Source organism: Cygnus olor, chromosome 1, assembly GCF_009769625.2.
Source record: "Cygnus olor isolate bCygOlo1 chromosome 1, bCygOlo1.pri.v2, whole genome shotgun sequence".
Classification (NCBI taxonomy): Eukaryota; Metazoa; Chordata; class Aves; order Anseriformes; family Anatidae; genus Cygnus; species Cygnus olor.
In genome coordinates, this window is record NC_049169.1 from 208,685,145 (window position 1) to 208,704,539 (window position 19,395).

Here is a 19,395-nt window from a genome sequence, read left to right on the forward strand (position 1 = left end):
CCAGCCCCGCTGCAGGGCCCGCTCTTTATGTGCGGCTGTGCTGGGTGGGTGCCTGGGGGGGGGGGGCACAGCTGCAGCATCCTCACCACCCCCCCCGGGGCTGGATCCAGATGTCCTGGACCAGTACACAGTTGTACTGGTCCAATTTTCAGGGAAAAATGGGTGAAATCCTCCTCCTCCCTGCCACCGTGCCTGTGCCCGCCTGCTGTGCCGCGTTCCCTCCAGGCAGCGCTCACCCGGGGCCTCGCTGTTGTGCCCAAGCAGACGCAGAGGGGTTTTTGTTTTTTTTTTTTAGCTCTCGTTTTTTCTCCAACAGCTCCCCTCGCAGCCTGCCCTTAAACCTCAATGCAGGAGCCTCCTGAGACGGCATTTGCACAGCTGAGCCCCCCCCCCCCCATTCTCCCCGGTGCCGGGCTGGAAGCGACCTCTCCCCCCTGCTGCCGGGGCTCCTCGGCCGGCGGCTCCTGCCCTGCTCTGGTGTCTCGGGGAGCCTGATGAGACGAGGGGCAGGCAGGACGCGCCCCGTCTGCCGTCCCCACCAGCCCCACCGACGCGGCTTCGGCCTCTCAGGCACCGCTGCGGGGAGCCCAGCAGCTCCTCTCCTCCCTCCGTCTGCGGTGGGACCCCGCTGAAGGGGGTCGGTCTGCACGACCACCGCTACCCGCAGCTTCCCCCGGTCCCCCCCCCCCCGCACAGCGAGGGGTCTGTGGGGTCGGGGGGGGGCTCCGAGCCTGCTGCACGGCAGCCGTCGGGGGCACCCGTGGTCCCTGCCCTCACTCCCCGCAGGTGCTGGCGTGCCGCTCCACCTCGGCCGGGCTGAACCGGAGCTCGCAGATGGGGCAGGGCACCCAGGCGCCGGGGGAGGACGGCTGCTCCACGTCGGAGTCGGAGTCGTCCTCGCCGCAGCGGGAGGCGTGCGCGGGCAGGAGCGCCATGCTGAAGCAGCCTGCGGGAAGGGGAGGTGACGGGGCCGTCCCCGAACCTCCGCCGAGCCCCTCCTCAGGGCATCATCCCCGACCCCGGGGACGGAGCCCTGGGCTGAGGCCGAAGGCACCTCCGCCGAGCACTCACCCGAGCAGATGGGGCACAGCCCCACCTCCTCCCCTCCGCTGCTCTCCCCTCCGCTGCGCCTGCCCTTGCCTGTCCCTCGCTGCGGCCGCGGGCTCGGGCTCGGGCTCTCCCTCCTGCGCTGGGCTTCCCCGGGGGAGCCGGCAGAGCCCTGCGGAGGTGCTGCAAGCTTAGGGCTCGCTGTGCTGTGCGCTGCCCCCCCCCCATGAAGTGTGAAGGACCAGCCGCAGCCAGAAACCGGGGGGGAGCTGCTGGATCCAGCAACGCACCACGCGTGGCCGACCCTCGGGTGCGGGGAAGGAGCCAGCTTGGAGGCTCAGAGCAGCAAAATCACCGGGCTCGGGCAGGAGAAACAGGGTGGTGTGGGAGATTAATTACCTGCCTGCGGGGCTGTGAGCCCTCTGCCTGCTGCCCGGCTGCCTGCGGACCCTCTTTGGGGGTGCAGGGGCGTCCTGCGTGGACCCTGGAGAGCAACAGCCAGTGAGCCTTCCTTCCACTGCAGCGCCAGGGGCCACAAACACAGCACCCACGGGTAGGTGAACACCGGCGTGACACGGAACAGCCAGCAGCTCAGCAGCAGGGGCACAGCGCAGCCGTGTGCCAGGCTCTGCTGGCCCCCAGGAGTGTAGGAACCTGGTTGTGGTCCCTGCAGGAGCACGGGGCAGGAGGAGACGGGGCTGGGCATCGCAGGGGATTTAACGCCCCCAAGGGTCCGAGGAGCCAGGGCTCTGAGCGCCAGCCCTGCTGTGGGGCAGCGTGGGGTCACCCGGATGGGACATCCTGCCCGGCACAGGGCTCACCGGGACTCCCGTGAGCAGTGGGACTCACGGCCACGCTTCTCTCGGCCAGCAAGGAGGGTGGCGCGTCCTTCCCCAGCCAAGGCAAACCATGGGATGCCCCCCCCAGGCACGGGATCACCCCGGAGCTTCGGATCCCGGCATGGGATCCTCCGGCACGGGCAGGACGGGGTCCCTCGGGGCAGTTTTGGGGGCACGTGCTATGCCTTTGATGATTGTCCTGCTCACCCGGTGCTGCGGGGGCCTCCCCGGTCCTCAGCCCGGCAGCTTGGGGCTGCTCCCCGGGGCGCCGGTTGCTGGCTCGGGGCTTCACGGCCCGGCTCCGCGCCGCCGACAGCACCATCCTGGCCGGGCGGCTGAGGCGGGCCGGGCTCCAGGCGTGGGACGCGGTGCCCGGCTCCAGCTGCTGCAGGCGGCTCCTGAGCTGCTCCTCCTCCCTCGAGCTCCTGGGCACAGACAGCCACCGGTCAGCCCCCGCTCCCCAGCCGGGGGGTGCTCAGGGCGCCAGGCACCGCGGCTGGGAGACGTCTGCCGGGGGCTCCATGTGCCATGCCACGCAGGGAGAGAGGGACTCGGAGGGCTCAGAGCTGACCCAGGTTGGGTCACAGAATCACAGAATGTCCTGTGGACAGGGAGCCGGGTCCTTCCCCTGCTCCCGGCGGGGTCCCTCGGGCTCTCGGCCTGCACTAGGGACCAGCGTCACCCAGCGGGAGCAGACCCCAGGCTCACTGAGCCCCAGCAGCACAGCCCAGGCTCCACGCCCACCCCAGCCCCCTACTCCACGACCCCAGCCCGGGTACTCTCACGAGCGTGGCTCTGGGGACAGGTCCTGCAGAAGGCAGGGCTGCAGCGCCAGGGGCTGGTCGGCGAGCTCGGCACCCCTCCTGCGGAAAAGGCGACGCCGGGGAGATGCCGAGAGCCTTGTGCCCACCCCCAGACCGCAAGGGGAAGCCCCGGCACCCCCACCCTGACATGGGTCCCACCGACAGCACCTAACCGGTGCCGGGCGCGGGTCTGGCTCGGGGTCGATCGGGGTTGCGCAGGCGGAGGAAGGAGAGCCCGAACTGGCCGCGCCTGCTGGAAGGGCTGGCTGCAGGTGAGCCGCAGGCGGTCCCACTTCTGCCCCACCGCCTGCACCAGGAAATCGTGCTGTGGGGGGGTGAGGGCACAGGGGGAGGGGGGCTTCAGGGCAGCCCCAACCCCTCCGCCCCCGCGCCTTTTTTTTTTTTTTTGACGGGCCGCCCTTCACCTTCTTTGAACATCCGGACCCCGCAGCGGTTCTCGCCCGTCCTCGACTCGGCCGGCGTCATCAGCGTGACGCTGGGCACCAGGGGGACGTAGGGCCGGGCTGAGGGGCCACGAGGAGCGCCCCACCTCCACCTGCACGAAGGCGCAGCCGCAGTTACCTGCATTTTTTTGGGGGGGGAGGCTCAGGGCTCGTGGGGCACCCCGCTGCTCCTGCCCGGGGCTCGTGCGCAGCCCAGCAGGAGCCGCTCCAAGCCGGGGAGGTGCAGGGACCCTGCTGGGGGTACGGGGCGGGGGGGGGGCCCAGGGGCCGAGCCCCCCGCCCTTACCCGACGTCACGTAGCCGATGGCGCTGGCTCTCATCCAGCGCAGCTCCGCTCATCAGCTGCCGGCTGCGGTCCTGGGGGCAGCTGAGCCACGGCCGCCGGCCGTCACCATGCAGCAGGTTCTCCACCGGGTACCGGGGGTCCTGCGGAGGGCACCGCGGCACCGTCAGCGCCCCCCCCCCCCCCCCCACGCGCACCCACACCCGTTCTCGCTGCTTCACGGAGCCGTGTGGGCAGCCCCGAGCCCCCCAGCCCGCGCCCAGCCCCGCCGGGACCTGCGAGGAGAAGGACACCACGAAGCTGATGCGCACCGGGGGCCATGGCGAGCGCCTGCGGGCGGCTCCGGACACCGCGGGGCTCTGCTCGCCTCGAGGGCCTGGGGGGGGAAGGAGGAAAAGGCGCTGGGGGGGCGCGCACGGACCCCATCCAGCCCCCAGCCCCCGGTGCCCCATCCCAAGCCGCCCCCCCCCATTCGGCCCCCCCCTTCACCCCATCCCCTCTGAGCCGCCCCCAGCCCCATTGCCCCAACCTGGAGCCACCCCCCCCGTTCTGCCCCCCCACCCCCCATTTCCCCATCCCAGAGCTCTCCCCCCCCCCAGGTCTTGTCCCCCCCGTGCCCCCCCAGCCCTGCGTACCCCCCAGCCCCCACACTCTGCCCCCAGCCCCATTTCCCCGTTCCAGAACCCCCCCAGTTCTGCCCCCCCTCCACACTTGCCCCCCTCAGCCCCCAGTGCTCCCCCAGCCCCATTTCCCCATCCAGAGCCACCCCCTCGTCCTGCCCCCTTGTGCCCCCCCAACCCCTGACCCCCCCCCCCTTTCGGCCCCCCCCAGCCCTCGGTGCCCCCCCCAGCTGCCCTATCCCAGAGCTGCCTCCCCCCATTCTGTCCCCCGTCTGCCCCCCACTCCACCCCCCTAGCCACATTGCCCCATCCCAGAGACCCCCCCCCAGTTCTGTCCCCCCTCCTCAGCCCCCAGTGCCCCCCCCCCAAGCCCCATTAGCCCCATCCCAGAACTGCCCCCCCCCGTTCTGCCCCCCCAGCCCCATTTCCCCCGCCCATTTGCCCCCCCCAGCCACACACCCCTCCCCCCCAGGAGCCGCCCCCCGCCCCGCACCGGCCCCGCCGCCGCCGCCGCCGCCCGAATTCTCCCGCCCAAACCGCGTGGCTCCGCCCCTCGCCCGCCCCCCGGCCCCGCCGCGGAGGCTGACGGGACTTGTAGTCCTGCGTGCGGCCCGTACTCGCGTCACCGCGCCGGGCCCTAAGGGAGCGTCTGCCGTGAGCCGCCCCACGTACGGAGGCGGGGGGGAGGCGCGGGGCGGCCGCGCACTGCGCGGGATCGGAAATGTCAGACGGTCCCTTAGCGGACGGCCCGCCCTTCCTCCCTCCTGAATGGCCGCGGGGGAAGCGCCGCGCGTGGCGATTGGCCGAGGGGGCGGCGGCGTGGCCGCTGATTGGCTGGGCGGCGGCGGAAGGAGCTGGCTGCCGGCGGAGGGGAGGGGGGAACCTAGAGGAGCAGGGGAGGGGGGGGCAAGATGGCGGCGGGTGCTGGAGGTGGAGGTCGGAGGCCCCGGCGAGCGCGACGGGGAGGAGGTGGGGGGGGCTGGGGGGCGTTGGGGGGAAATCCTTCCCGCTGAGGGCCTGGCCCAGGCTGCCCTGAGGGGCTGGGGGCGCCCCAGCCCTGGCAGTGCCAAGGCCAGGCTGGGGGGGGTGCTGGGGCAGCCTGGGCTGGGGGCAGGGGGGGGCTGGGGGGGAGGTTTGTGGGGGGCTTTGAGGGCACTTTGGGGGTTTGGGGGGCTGGGGGGGGGGTTTTGGGGTGGCTGAGGGGGGGCTTTGGGGGGGGGCTTGGGGGCTGAGGCGGGGCTTGGGGGGGGCTCGGGGGCTTGTGGGGGGGCTATGGGGGGGCTTTGGGGGGCTCGGGGGCTGGGGGGGGCTATGGGGGGGCTTTTGGGGGGGGGTGTGGGCTGAGGGGAGGCTGGGGTGGACTTTGGGGGGGGCTTTGGGGGGCTCCGGCCGTGCTGAGGGGCTCCCCTCTCGTTGTCCCCGTGGCACCGGGCTCTGCTCGTGCGGTGCCCATGCCGGGCGGGGGGGGGGGGGGTCTCGCTGCCCCCCCCCGACCCTTCCGCTGCCCCCCCTGACACTCGCTGCCCCCCCAGACACTCGCTGCCCCCCCCACGACACGCACGCTGCCCCCCCGGACACTCGCTGCCCCCCCACGACCACTCGCTGCCCCCCCCCCCGACACTCCCGACTGCCCCCCCCGACCACTCGCTGCCCACCCTGACACTCCGCTGCCCCCCCCCCCGACACTCCGCTGCCCCCCCCCCGACACTCGCTGCCCCCCCTGACACCTGAGACCGCTGCCCACCCCCCGACACTCCGCTGCCCCCCCCCCGACACTCGCTGCCCCCCCTGACACTCGCTGCCCCCCCCCCCGGACACTCGCTGCCCCCCCCGACACTCGCTGCCCCCCCCGTCTGCCTGGCAGCGGGGCAGAGCGCAGGGAGGCCGCGTGGGGCAGCCGGGAGCGAGGTGCCGCGCGCGGGGGTTCCCCGCACAGCCTGGCGGGGGGCGTCCCTGCCCGGCCTCGCTCCCGGCGCGCCCCGAGCCCCGGCTGCGCCGTGCCGGCTGCCCGCCTCGCTTCGCCGTAAGGCTCCGGAGCGCTGAGGCTTGTGCCCGGCGAGGCGAGGGCAGGCGGCTGAGCGGCTCGCGGCCCGTACGAACGCCCGAGCCCCGCAGGGGCGAGGCCGTGCCTGCGGAGCACCAGGAGCCCGGACACCCAGCGTGTGCTGCTGCCCGGGCGGCTGAGGAAGGGGGGGGGGGGGGGATCCGGCCTCAAATTCGGCGCCCCCGCGCCTCACAGCGCGCGTCGGCCCCTCCGCGGTGCTGCCCGCTGCGTTTCCGAGGCGCTCGCCGGCGGCTCTGCGGGGCAGCAGCGCGTGCCCCCAGCCGCGCTCGTACGGCGGGGACCGGGCGTTCCCGGAGGCTCGGTGAGCGGCTGGGGGCAGCCTGCGCGGAGGGAGGGCCTGCCTGGGGCTGCGGGCCTCAGAAGCGAGGCTCCGGGGTTTCGGCCCGGCGGGAAGGGCTCGTGGAGGCAGCGCGGGGGGCGCCGGGGGACGGCGCTGGTTTCTGCTGGAGGCGCCGCGGGGCGCGGGCGGCTGATAAGGAGGCGCAGGCAGGGAGGCACGCCGAGGGCTGCTCCCGTCACTTTGCTCCCTCCCACAAAGTCCACGGTCCGCGGGCGGTGCCGAGCCCGGGGCGCTGGAGCGAGCCGGGGCCTGGCGGCGGCGCCTGCCCCGTCCGTTGTCCGAGCGCTCCTCGAGGTCCCGCAGCACGGCACCGAGCTGTAGAAGCTCAAGGAGCGTTTGGACAACGCTCTCAGACGCAGGGGCTGGTTTTGGGTGGTCCTTTGGGGACCCGGGAGTCGGACTCTGACCCCTGCGGGTCCCTTCGGACCTGAGCTATCCTGCGGTTCCGTGAAAGCTGCGCGCACACGCTGCGTCTCCGGGGCGTCTTCAGAAAGCCCGCTTGTGGGCGTTGTGAAACGCTCTCCTCGCTGCCAGGCTCAGCCTCCTCCACCGAAACTTCGCTTCTGTTCGTGCGTGAAGGGGCACAGAGCTCCACACCTGCAGCTGAGCTCCTCGGGAGAGGCCGAGTACCCTCCGGGTGCGTGTGCCCGTCGTTTCCCGGGCCTGGCGGCGGCTCTGCCTGCGGCGGGAGCTCTGCAGTTACCCGTTTTCTTGCTGCACCAGCGTGGGGTGAAGGCTGTGTGCCGTGCTCGGCCAGTAGCAGGCTGCCCTCAGGGCGCTCCGGCCCCAGCCCCGCAGGCGGGCGCTGAAGTCAGCGGCTGCCGGCCCTGCAGCCCCAGGACGCTCAGCGGCGTAACGGGGTCAGGGCTCTGCCACCGCGTTTCCCCCGAGGGGAAATACCTCCGGGACGTCTCAGCGAAGGTTTCGTGCTGGCTTTGGGGGGAGTTAGCCCCCGCTGGAAGCTTGGAACGGCGCGGGGTTCTTCCGAGGGCCGTGCTGCCGCGCCTGAGGGCGTTAGCCCCTGGTTTCTTCCAGCCGTCGCCCAGAGAGCTTCGGGGGTCGCGGGGGAGACGGAGGACGCATCTGAACGCGTCCTGACTTTAAACAGAGCTGCCACAGCCTTTCTCAAAGCAGTGGGAGGAGCTCGGGCCGGCCGCTCCAGCGGGACCCGCGGACGTCGCCCACCCGAGGGGCCGGTGCTCGGGACCCGGAGCAGCTCCTCGGACGCTTTGGTCCTCTCGGTGCTCTTCCTCTGGCTGACGGGGACGCGACGGGATCCGAGCGCTGGGCGCTGAAAGGAGGCGCGCGCAGGCTGGAAGCGGTGGGCGCGCGTAAGGGTGGCAGCAGGCGCGGCCGGAGTTGCCGGCGCTGCGTGTTGCCGGAGCCAAACCTGCGTTTCCGTTGTCAGAGCGGGTGCTGCGTGGCAGAGCAGCGGCCTGAGGCCCCTCGGTTCCTGCCGGGACAAATAATTCGGCGTACGCGCGGCGGCACCGGGCCGACGCCGCTCTGGGAGGCGGGCCTGTGCCAGCTTCGCAGCGCCCGGACCGAGCCGCTCCCTGTGCCCGGACCACGGCTCGCTGCTCTCGCAGGTTTTTGTTTTAAAAAGTTCCCAAATCGCCCCTTTTCCGCAAGAACCAAAGCCGCAGCGTGTTCTGAGAGCCGTGCCGGGCGGCGCTGGGCCAGGGGGCTGCAGGAGGATTTGGGGGTCCTGGTGTTTGGCCTCGGCTTGTCGCTGCATTCCCCTCCCGCCTTGCCCTGTCCCCTCCCGGGCTGTTTAAAGGACGGGCAGTGACCGAAGCCGCTGGTCTCTGAGGCGGCTGCTTTGGGAGCCGCTGGGCTGCCGCGCTGCTCCCGGCCAGCGCCACGTCACCACCACGAGCTGGGGAGCCCGGGTCGGGCTTTCTGCAGATCCAAATTTCTCGTCCACCCGAGCCCCTCAGCGCCCTCGGGGACCGCACCTCCCGCAGGTGTTGCGCGGGGGCGAAGCGCGGCCGCACCGCTGGGGCTGTGCTTTTCCTGCCTCCCTCTCCCCGGGCTGCAACGAGGGGGCCGCGGGGGGACGGCGGGGCAGCTGCCGAGGCCGCGATCGGCGCAGCAGCCGCCAGCCCAGCGGCACACCTCCGCCGGGGCAGGCGGGGTGAAGTCGGAGCTGTGGGTTTTTGTTCGCTCCCTGCTCGCGTTAAGGCTAGGGCGCGTGCCGTGCGGCCAGGAAGCCTCCCCGGAGGCCCGATGCCTCGGAGCTCGCTGGGTGGAGATCTGCAGCCCTGGGGGAGAGCCGAGGGGCCCCCGCCTTCAGCGGCGCCGTGTTCGTGCCTCTCGCCGGGGAACCTCGGGAGCCTCCGTCCCTGGGTGAGGTGCGGGCGCTGCAGCCGGGAGCCTCGTGCAGGGCACGCGCCTCGGGGGGCTCCGCGTCGCTTCGTCTCCTTGCTCCTGGCCCCGAAGCACGGCTGCCGCCAGCACCCTGCGCCCAGCCCCGTGGTTTCAGGTTGTGCCAGCCCTTCGTCTCCTGTCGCCGGTGACGGTGTCGCCCGCCTCAGGCTGGTGGTGCCGAGCCTCTCCTGTCTGATAAGGCAAAAGCTGCCTGCAGCGCTCGGGAGGAGCTTTCAGCAACGGCAGCGAAGCTAAACCTTTCTTTTCCCCCGGCTGGTTCCAAAAACGTCTGGCAGTGGCTTGCCCCAGGCGGTGCCGGCTGCTGGGGCTTTGGGCCCCCTTCCTTCCCCCTTTGGTCCTGGCGCGTGCTGGGGTTTTCCCTCTGTGCCCAGAGGCTCCCGGGCGGGCTGTGAATGGGACAGGGCAAGGGCAATGGCCACAAAATGGAGCCCAGGCAGTTCCGCACCAACATGAGAAAGATCTTCTTCCCGGTGGGGGTGACGGAGCACTGGGACAGGCTGCCCAGGGAGGTTGTGGGGTCTCCTTCTCCGGAGACATTCAGGGCCCGTCTGGACGCTTACCTGGGCAGCCTGCTCTAGGGAACCTGCTTTGGCAGGGGGGTTGCACCCGGTGATCTCTCGAGGTCCCTTCCAACCCCTTCAATTCGGTGATTCTGTGACTCGAAGCGATTCCTGCGCTGCCTCGGTGGTCGCGTCGAGGGTTGGTGGCTTACAGCCACCTCTCACTGCTGGGCTTTCCCTCGTAAAGGTCCGGTCTTTTGGGAACACCCCTGTGGGCTCGAGGAAGGGCCGTGCCATAGCTCAGGGGCTGCTGTCTCTCTTAGCAGGCTGCAGAAGCCAGGTGCCGCCCCAGGGTGACGAGCAGTGAGCAGTGAGCAGTACCTGCACGGCACCGCTGGCTCACGGCGGGCATGAAGCTGCAGCTCTGCTGCTTGGGGGAGGAGGCAGAGGAGGTTCGAGGCTGGGGTTGCTGCTCCCGGACTTCAGCAGCTGATCTTCATCTTTTCTTTTTTTTTTTTTTTCCTCTCCTTAGGTTGACCTTTCGCACTTGTCCCCAGAAGAGAGATGGAGGTGAGTTGGTGTCGTAAGGAGGGCCTGTGCCGAGAGCTGCTGCCGAGAGCTCCTGCTCCTGCCTGGAGCTGTCGGCAGCAGAGCCCCCGGTCACCGGCTTCAGAGCCGTGGTCAGCCTTCCCCGGGCAGTGCGTTTTGCTAGGGGGAAGTAGGAACCTGCTTTAAGGCGGTGCTGCTGGTTCTCCTCCAGACTGGTTGCTAGCTGTTCTTCTACCTTGTCTTGTGGCCCAACCGATTTCAGTCAGCCTCGCGCTGCAGAGCCCACAAGACCGGTCTTCTCTCAGCGTCCGTTTACCGAAGACTTCTTAAGACCAGAGAATTTGCCATATTTGTTGGGTTTGGGTGTTTTTTCTAACTTGGGTATTTTTTTTTTATAACTTCGGATTTTTTTTTTCTAACTTGGGCTTAACTTTCAGCTTTAAGCTTCAGCTTAACTTTCAGCTTTTGAGACTTAAGACTTAGCTTTCTCGCTCGAACTTAACTTTCAGCCTGAGAGCACGCTGTAAGGATGTAGTTGTGCCTTGTAGCCAGACAGCAGCACTGAAAGCAAAGGAACCGCAGGTGTCAGCAGAGCGCCGGGCTGTGGCAGTCACTCGATCTGGGATGCAACAAGAGCTGGGATCGCCCAGGGCGGAGGGAGAAAGCCATGGGCTGGGGTTCGAGCAGGACTGAGGGAGGTTTTGGCTCCGTCACAGTGACAGCGCACACGCTGCTGCTGCTGCGTGGGGTGGGTTGTGTGACACACACACACACACACACACACACGCCGCTGCTCGTTGGGTCCCGTGCAGCAGCGTGACGTAGGTCAGCCTTGTTCACGCCAGGGTGAGCTGGGTGGTCCTCTGGGCTGTCGGGGTGTAGAACAGCTGGTTTTAGGGACATCTTTTTCTTTCTTTCTCCCCGGGATGGCAACGCAGCACCCGTACCCCTGCGTTCCTGAATGCTGCCCTCCAGTACGGCCCTCCTGGCTCTCCTGCACCAGGTGCTCGTCAGCCCTGCCGTGCCGTGCCGTGCCACGCGTGGCCCGCGCCTGCATGCCCCTCAGTTGCCTTCTCGCTCTTGTTGCAGGGTGGAGCACGCGCGGATGCATGCCAAGCACCGCGGGCACGAGGCTATGCATGCCGAAATGGTCCTCATCCTGATCGCCACGCTGGTGGTGGCGCAGCTCCTGCTGGTTCAGTGGAAACAGAGGCACCCCCGCTCCTACAACGTAAGTGTCTCCGAAATAATCCATTTTATCTCCGTCCTTCAGCTGATGGGAAGCGCGTCCGTGCTTTTCTCCTGTTGTCTGGTGGTGAAATGCCCTCGTCTTCCCAGCAGCTAGAGGGATTCCAGCTAGGGATGAGGGTGAATGCAGCTGGAGGCCTGAAGCCTCTGTTGTGAGCGCTGTCAGTGACCCGGCACGGTGATACCGGGTCAAGGAGCTAGCAGATCTCACATCCTGTCCTAATAGCAGCGCAGGCAGGAGCTGCGTTTTGTCGAGGCTTCCCCACGAAAGGCACGGCCTGCTTGCTGAGGGCACCCCGGGTTTGAAGCTCCTGAGCTGCTCCTGGGCTTGCCCCGCAGCGCTGTCTGCTGAGCAGCCCTGCCGCTTTCCGATGCCGTTGCCCTGTGTCAGCTTGCCAGGAAGGCTCCGGGGCTGTGCCTGGACCGGGAAACGAACCTCACCTGACTTTCTTACCGTAATGAACGTTTCCAGGCAATACTCGTAATCCTCTGTGAAACCGAAACCAGACCCGTTTGCCTGTTCCCTCCCCAAATCCCCCAGGAGCCCAGCTGCACGGCAGTGCGTCCGGTTTGGGAATATTTGGTGGGGCAGAGGCAAGCCTGAAACTTGGCGCCTAAGGGGGCTGTGGTTAAAATGCTGGGAAGCCTGAAGAGGCAAAGGTTCACGTAGCCCTCCGACAAGATCTAGTCAGGCAGATCAGCTCCCCGTGCCTCTTTCCTTAGCGGTGCTCCTTCCGTGTTCTTCCTCCGGCTCTAGCCCTGTACTGTCACAGACACCTCACTGCCAGCCGGCTGTTGCTGCTGACTCCCTTCAGTCAGGCTCTGAGCCTGTTCCCTGGGTGCTGGCGGCCACCAGCCAAAATTCCTGCGCTCCCTGTCACTGTTCAGTGCCCTTTGATGCCGGCAAGAGCGAGGCTGCCGGAACCGCTGGGGTGCTTCTGATGCCCGGTGAGCAGCGAGCCAGCGTAACGCGCCTTTCCTCCGCTCTCGCAGATGGTGACCCTGTTCCAGATGTGGGTGGTGCCCCTGTACTTCACAGTGAAGCTGTACTGGTGGCGCTTCTTGGTCATCTGGGTGCTCTTCTCAGCCGTCACAGCTTTCGTCACCTTCAGGGCAACCCGAAAACCTCTGGTACAGACGACGCCCAGGTTCGTACGAGCATTTCTGGGAAATGTCCTCAGCCTGAGGGAAGCGTTACAGAGAGTCCTTTCACGTTTCGCTGCCACAAACCACGGCCTCAAACTCTGCAGTTCGCCCTGTTCAGCAGCACCTCAGGGGCTTTTACTCACGGTGCGAGTTACCCTGCTGGAAGCTCTCCGTGAAGCTGTCATCCCCCCAAGCCAGATCCGTGTCTTGTCGGAGCGGGCGGTGGGAAGGCAGGCCCCCGCGACGCTCCAGGGGGCCTGGCAGTCTCACCGGGCGCATTCCTGGTGTGACACTCACTTGCCTGAGGCCATCGGGATCCTGAGGTTTCTCGGTTTGGAAGTCAAGACCGCGAGCTGCCATGGCAGCAGCAGATCTGTAGCCTGGGTTGGAACTTTAAGCCTCTGTTTGCCCATGGGTGTGGGTGGTTGAAACATCTGACGTGGAAAAGTGAAACTCTTCAGGTGCTCGATGCAGCTCCATTCGGGAGAAACAAAGCAGTCTAACTCTTGTTTTGCATTTTTACAGGCTGGTTTATAAATGGTTTCTGCTAATATACAAGATCAGCTATGCCACTGGAATCGTCGGGTACATGGCTGTGATGTTTACGCTTTTTGGTCTTAACTTATTATTCAGGTGAGTGAATCCTCGAGGCCCGGTTCCCAGGGCAGGGGATGTGACAGACCGTGGAGAACGAGGCGTTGTCTGGGGTTCCAGAGAAACAGTCGTCTTAGCAATCTGACCGATGTGGCAGGAGGCCAAAGAGACTTTCAGGGTGTCCTCTCCCTGCATGGTTGTGATGCTGAGGCTGCTCAAGAGCCCTGCTTCCAGCAGCGATGCTTCCCCTGGCTCTGTGCGTGTCCAGCCTGGGGCAGCAGTGAGATGTTCCCGATAACCAGGTGCCTGCAGCAAGCAGCCAGCCCCGATGTGGCAGCAGAGGACCTTACCCCGAGCCATCCTCCATTTCAGAGAGGTTAATTTCTTCTGGAACGATGCGCAGGCCTGGCAACTGCCTGCAGGGCTGTGGAGGTGTTAACTGGGGGCTTATCTGGAGCCGATCTGGTGCATGTTAGAGCTGGGGAGATGGCTGCAGTTGCTCATTTCAGGGGCAGGTGAGGGAGACGGGCAACAGATACGAGCTGGGATGTGGCCCCCACAGCATGCTGGGGACGAAGCGGATGAAGTGCCCCAAGGGCAGGGGCTGGCACTGTGCCTGGAGGCACGCAGACGGCCGCTGCAGGGGACTGGTGGCGGTGACACGTGCTCACCGCCTGTGACTGCTCCTGCGGTGGGGCCACGTGTGCTGCAGCACTGCTGGGCTCCTCTGGCGCGCTGGCCGTGTACCCCTGCGGCTGCAGGAAAGCCCTAGATGTCATTTGGACTCTTCTGTTGTAGAATCAAACCAGAAGATGCAATGGACTTCGGCATCTCCCTCCTCTTCTATGGTCTTTACTACGGGGTCCTGGAGCGGGACTTTGCCGAGATGTGTGCAGATTACATGGCCTCGACGATCGGGGTGAGTTAAGAGTCCTGTCCTCCTGGCCACAGTCCTGCCTGTGAACAGGAGGGCCTGGAGCAGGCTGGTTGCAGCTGCAGCTTTTGCCTCCCCGAAGCGGGGAGGTGCAGGAAGCTCTGCCCCAGGAAGGGCTCGCTGAGGCAGGTGCCTTGCTCGCTGCGCGCTCTCTGGGTCCGCGGCCAAGGTGCCCGCGTCAGGAGGTTTCTGACATGAGTCACGCTGGGATCCTAAGAGATCCTGCTTCCCCAAGGACCAAGTCTGTCCCATCCCCAGGGGCACAAGAGGGGAAGGATCTGCTTAGTCCCTCCAGACTCCTGACAAATATTTGTCTGAGCCTTTAAAATCTCCCACTGCTGAGGAGTGCTGGTGTTTCTGGGACCGTGTCGCAGGCGCACCAGCTCTTTTTTGTAGCCACAAGGGAAAGCTTCACTCCACAGACGTCTCTGTGGCTCGTACCCACCGCAGCCCGGGCTGTCCCTGCGGGCGGAGCGGGTGTTCCCACCTGCCCGTAGTGATGGCCTGAAGTCTGCAGCCTGCTCACCTAGTGCCAAAGAAAAAAGTGAACCACAACACCCGTGGGGTGAATCGTGTTCCCACGTGGCTCTGCTCACCTTCCCCTTCCTCTCACTGTGAATTCTGCTGTAACCCAGCCTCCTGGGTAGATCTTCAGCCCTTTGTCTCTTCGCTGAACTCCCAGTGCTCACCCCCGCCTTTAACTTGTCCTGCCCGGCCACCACGCAGTCCTGGCCGCTGTCCCCTGGTGTGCTGCGGCACGCTCCCACCCAGAGAGCCGCGAGGGCCAGCTGGGCCTCTTCAGCTGTCTCGGGTCAAACCCACGACCTGCAGCTTGGGGGGATTCCCCCAGCATGGGGGCTTTGCAGAGACGGGGCTGCAGGGGGCTGGCAGGGCGCTGGGACGTGAAGGGCTGCGCAGTGACTGAGCGGCGCCGTGTCCTGTTGCAGTTGTTTCCCACAGCTGGACCTGTAACAAGGTTTTTAAGCCCAAAAGGCTGAGGCTGGATGCCTGGAGCGCTGGCCCAGCCCTCCCTAAAGCTTAGCTGCACCAGAGGGGGGTGTCAGACGTGTGCCCCCCCTGTGACCAGCTCTCCCTCTGCCCTCGCTCAGTTCTACAGCGCCTCGGGGATGCCCACCAAGCACCTCTCCGACAGCGTCTGCGCCGTCTGCGGCCAGCAGATCTTCGTGGATGTCAACGAGGAGGGGATCATCGAGAACACGTATCGCCTCTCCTGCAATCACGTGTATCCTTCTGCTCCGGAGCCAGCGCCTCGCCCCGCCAGCTTCCTGCCACCGCTCGTCCCAGCCCCTGCCCGGCACCAAGGGGCGCGTGTGCGGGACACCGGGCGGTTCTGCTGCGGTGGCAAAGGATCCTCACGGGGGCGGTAGCTGACCTGGCATGGAAAGGCAACGTCCTGCGCGTCCCTGTGGTTGTTGCCTTGCTGCCTCCTTGTGCGTTGCAGGCTTTGCTTCCGCTTCTCCCTCTGCCCAGCTCCAGCAGTCCTGGCGTGAAGCTGGACCTCGCTGTCCCCCGAACGGAGCTGACACGTCTCCGGCAGGGCTCCGCGGGCTGTGTGTCGCCCTGGCCCTGTGTCCGGCCCCCCTTGGAGGGGACGCGTTGGGAGAAATCGGCAGCCCCCGGCCTTGTGCTGGCAGGGCTCTGGCGCTGTGCTTGGCCAAGCTCCAGCAGCATCCTGCCCACTTCGTCCGTCCCCACAACTCCTCCAGCAGCGCCGCGTGCGGGGCTCCCAGCGCCCTGGCAGCTGATGGAGGTGAAGTCAGTTGCAAAAGTGGAAGCCCTGACAGCTCACGGGGCCCTGGCCGGGGGCAGGTCAGGGGTTTTTTTCCAGCTGTGACTCAGTGGTGGAGCCGGGATGTTCTCTGGTACTGCCTCCCTGACTCAGAGCGAGGTGGTTTCCAAACGGCCTGAGCAAAGGTCACGGCGCTTGTTGCCTCACGTTGGGCGCTGTAGGCAGTTTGGAAATGCCTGCGGCCTCAGCAGCTGTGCGGTAGCCGTGCGGGCGGGTTTATGGCCGCAGGAGGACGCGGGGCAGAGGCTTCTGCTGCGGGGGCTGGCGAGGGAGCGGCTCCTGCGCTGCGCTCTGCTGTTAGCCCTGCTGGCGCTCCCGGGGGGATCTGCTCGGCCGGTGACAGCCTCGTCCGCGCGGGCGTCCCTGTTCGGGGGAACCGGCCTCGCCTTGCCACGCGGCTCCGGTTACAGCCACGTCACGTCTCCCTGCGACTTCTCGGAGTTGTGCTTGGGCTGGGCAGGGCCCTGCTGCCTCTGCTGCTGTGACAGCACAACTGACAGCTGGCGGTCGGGTGGTAGGGAAGCGCTACGGACAGCGGTACGCCGTCGCAGCTTGGTGTGTGTAGTGTTTGCAGAGCAGCCGCTCCCCTGGCTGTGGATGCCCGGAGGTTTCCCCGCGTGTCCCCGCTGCGGGCTCCTGCCCTCCTCTGGCTGCCAGGCGCCGGCAGGGCACAGCTTCCCCGCAGCTCACCCCTCACCATGCCTCCTCCGGCCCCGCGCTGCGAGCCCCTTCCCGGGAGGCGAAGGGTCTTCTAGGAAAGCTCTGCGTTGGGCAACGCTGCCGTCCTCGCGCCGCGTGGGTGCTTCCTGTGCCCTGCGTGTGATGTGGGGGCGATTCCTTCAAGTGTGAGAGAGGCCCCGTTTCCTCTGTACTCGGTCGCGGTCCCCCGTCCCCAGGCAGTTCCCTTAACGTGCCGCCCCCCAGGTTTCACGAGTTCTGCATCCGCGGCTGGTGCATCGTCGGGAAGAAGCAGACGTGTCCGTACTGCAAAGAGAAGGTGGATCTCAAGAGGATGTTCAGTAACCCGTATCCTTTCTCCACGGGGGAGCCGGTTCCCTGGCTTCTGCCCCGGAGCTGGGCACGGCACGGAGCCACAGGAGCATCGGGGGAGCTGGGAGGGCACGGGTTTGGGTGAGCTGCTGCTGCTCCCTTGTGTGGGAGGCAGGAGCCTCCCTCCTGACGGTGTGTGGCAGCTCCTGCTCGGGCTGCGCTCCCCTCGTGCCTCCCCAAGGCTCTTTAACTCCGTTCCACGCAGCTGGGAGAGGCCGCACGTCATGTACGGGCAGCTGCTGGACTGGCTGCGCTACCTGGTGGCCTGGCAGCCGGTCATCATCGGACTGGTCCAGGGCATCAACTACATCCTGGGCCTGGAGTAAGGGAAGGCGGCGGGCAGCCGTGGAGCCACGCGAGGCCGCGGGCCGGGGGCAGAGGACAGCAGCCGGCCGGATCCGTCGCATCTCGGCCGCCCCCGAGCACCGCAGCACCGAGGACTCGTCCCCGGGGCGACCCCCAGCCAAGCAGCTCCCGCTAGGGCCCCGGGGGAGCCTGGTTTTTTAAAAGCAATTATTTTAATGAGCGTATTTAAAACTTTCTATCGCAGACGAAGAGACAGCTTGTCCCGTTTCCCAGCCCTGGGGCTGTGGCCTGCTCCTGCAGGAGGGAGGCCGTGCTGCCGGCTCTCGGCTTGGGGCCGTTCGTCTCCCTTCCCTGCCGTGCTGCTGTGGCGGGGCAGCAGGAGCAGCCCAGGCTCTGCTGGCTCCGTGCTGCAGGTGAGGAAGGGCCAGGGACGCACATCGAGGTGCGGGGCTCGTCTCCCGGCCACCTGCCCTCCTGCTTCTGCGGCAGGGGAAGGCTGGGCCCGTGCACTGCGTGGCGGGGAGGCTGGCACCCCGGGGAGGCGCAGGACGCGGGGACACCACGCAGGACAGAGGGACACCACGCAGGACAGAGGGACACCACGCAGGATGCAGGGACACCACGCAGGACAGAAGGACACGCGGCTGCCCAGGTGCCGTGGGCTGAGCTCTTCCCCAGCAGCTCCCCGCCGCGGGTGTACGGGGAGGGAAGGAGCCTCTCCTGCACCTCGCTCTGAGCGTGGTCTCGGCCGGTGCCCCCCAGCCTCTCCCTGCCTCACCCTTTTGTACGCTCCCCTCTTTTCTACGTCCCCCCGCGCGTCCCCGTGCCCCTCCAGGGCTGGTGCCGTCCTCAGCCGGCCGGGATGTGGGGCGGGGGGGGCCCTTCTCCCCCTGCGCCCCGTTGGTAGCGGTACGCGGAGCGGGCGAGGGCCTCGTGCTGGTGTGCGGTGACGCGGGTGGGGCTGGTGACAGCGGCGTGCGGTCACGCTGGCAGAGCGAGGCCTCCGCCGGCCCCGTGGGTTTGGCACGGGGTCTTCCTCGTGCTGCAGGGATTGGGGAAGTGGCTGGCACCGCGGCGCTGCGGGGGCTGCCCGCGGGCCCTGCCGAGTCCCGGGTTTGCGTAGGGCGAAACTGCCCCGCGATGTGCCAAACACGCGCGCGGTCCTGGGAGCTGATGTGGCACGGGGATTTTCTCGCTCGTCCCGCCCGTGCTGCGGCCAGGTCGCGTTTCCTCCTCCCTCCCCTGCGCTGTCTGGACGCAGCGGTGGCTTCTGCAGCCTCCTCCCGGGTGTTGCCCACGTCGGGCAGCCCCAGCACTCTGCGAGCGGTGGGAGCGGGCCGGGCAGCGCTGAGGGTGCTGGGCTGCAGCCCTGGTGCCCACAAGCGCTGCAGGGAGGGCGCAGCCGCTGGGCTGACCGTGGGGGACAGGCGGGATGCGCGGCGCTTGGCAGGCTCTGGAAGGAGCCCGGCGCTGAGAGCCGTCACCGCGCCAGCGCTGCCCTTCCGGGAGTTGTTAATAAAAAAATGCCAGAAAACTCACTGGGTTTTTCGGGGCTTTTTTCGACACCTATCATTGCTCCGCCTGGATCGGGCGGCTACCCTGGCTCGAGGGTTTGGGTCCCTGCCCCAGACACGGGGCCGTGCCTTGGGACGTGCAGGGGGCAGAGGCCCAGGGGCTTCCCCCCTCCCGCTTGTCCCCGTGCCTGTGTGCGGGGTCCCTGCCCCGCCGCCCGGGCTCCCCCCAGCCCCAGCCCTGCTGCCGTCAGCGCCGGGCTCGGAGCACTCTGTGCTTTGCTGGGGGCTTTGCTCCTGCCTCCTTACGAGCAGAGGGGCTGCGCCGAGCCGTGTCCTGGCCTCTGCTGTCCCCTGGGGCTCAGTGGTCACCTTCCTCCTCCTCTGTCCCCCTGTGGCGGGAGGGACGAGTGCCAGCATGCAGCTGTGGAAGCTACCTCCGACCTGTGTCTCCCTGGGAAGTGCCAGGGCTCAGGGCATCCCCTCCTCCTCCTCCTCCTCTTCCCTTGGCGAGGAAGAGGAGCCCGGCTGCATCCCCCAGGGACCCGCTGGGATGGGCTTCCCCTGGCGCAGGTGTCCCCGCGTCCCCACCCCGCTGCCTCCTGCCCTCCCCGAGCCTGGGGGGGCTGGAGCCGGCCCGGGGTGGGGAAGCCCCCCCCTGCTCCCTGACCCCTTCCGTGGGGCATCGGGGCCATCTGTGGGGTCAGTGGCCTTGGCACCGCTTCAAACGGTGCCAGCGCTGGGGTGGGGACGCTCCCTGGTCCCTTTCACTCTCGTTTACGGGAAAGGGAGAGGGACAGCGGGAAGGAGGGCAGGCCCGGGCCGTGAACCAGGGGAAAGGGCAGGGGGACACGGCCGCGGCCGGGATTCTGCGTCCCCCGGGCTTTGCCCACCT

The 19,395-nt window shown here is 67.6% G+C and overlaps 3 protein-coding genes across 3 annotated transcripts; 1 reads left to right on the forward strand and 2 right to left on the reverse strand.

The window, feature by feature from the left end:
* Positions 1-1,446: 1,446 nt before the first annotated feature.
* Positions 1,447-4,609, reverse strand: LOC121077192 (DNA repair protein XRCC1; the record flags this gene model as incomplete). Its single annotated transcript, XM_040572209.1, is given in 11 exon segments — positions 1,447-1,531; positions 2,094-2,311; positions 2,672-2,749; positions 2,863-2,944; positions 2,946-3,014; positions 3,101-3,211; positions 3,213-3,271; positions 3,440-3,488; positions 3,490-3,579; positions 3,712-3,787; positions 4,545-4,609. Coding segments are annotated over 10 exon segments (816 nt in total), but the record flags the coding sequence as incomplete, so codon positions are not given.
* A 215-nt stretch (positions 4,610-4,824) lies between these two features.
* RNF121 (ring finger protein 121) lies at positions 4,825-17,201 on the forward strand. The gene is made up of 9 exons (XM_040572344.1): positions 4,825-5,025; positions 9,885-9,922; positions 10,991-11,132; positions 12,143-12,297; positions 12,821-12,928; positions 13,688-13,808; positions 14,933-15,066; positions 16,558-16,659; positions 16,889-17,201. Exons 1-9 carry the CDS (start codon positions 4,825-4,827, stop codon positions 17,007-17,009), a joined length of 1,122 nt encoding a protein of 373 aa, XP_040428278.1. The 3' UTR covers positions 17,010-17,201.
* A 23-nt stretch (positions 17,202-17,224) lies between these two features.
* On the reverse strand, positions 17,225-19,186 carry LOC121077296 (translation initiation factor IF-2-like). The gene is made up of 3 exons (XM_040572472.1): positions 19,171-19,186; positions 17,610-18,523; positions 17,225-17,569 (listed from the first exon to the last, which is right to left on the reverse strand). Exons 1-3 carry the CDS (start codon positions 19,184-19,186, stop codon positions 17,225-17,227), a joined length of 1,275 nt encoding a protein of 424 aa, XP_040428406.1.
* Between the last annotated feature and the right edge of the window lie 209 nt (positions 19,187-19,395).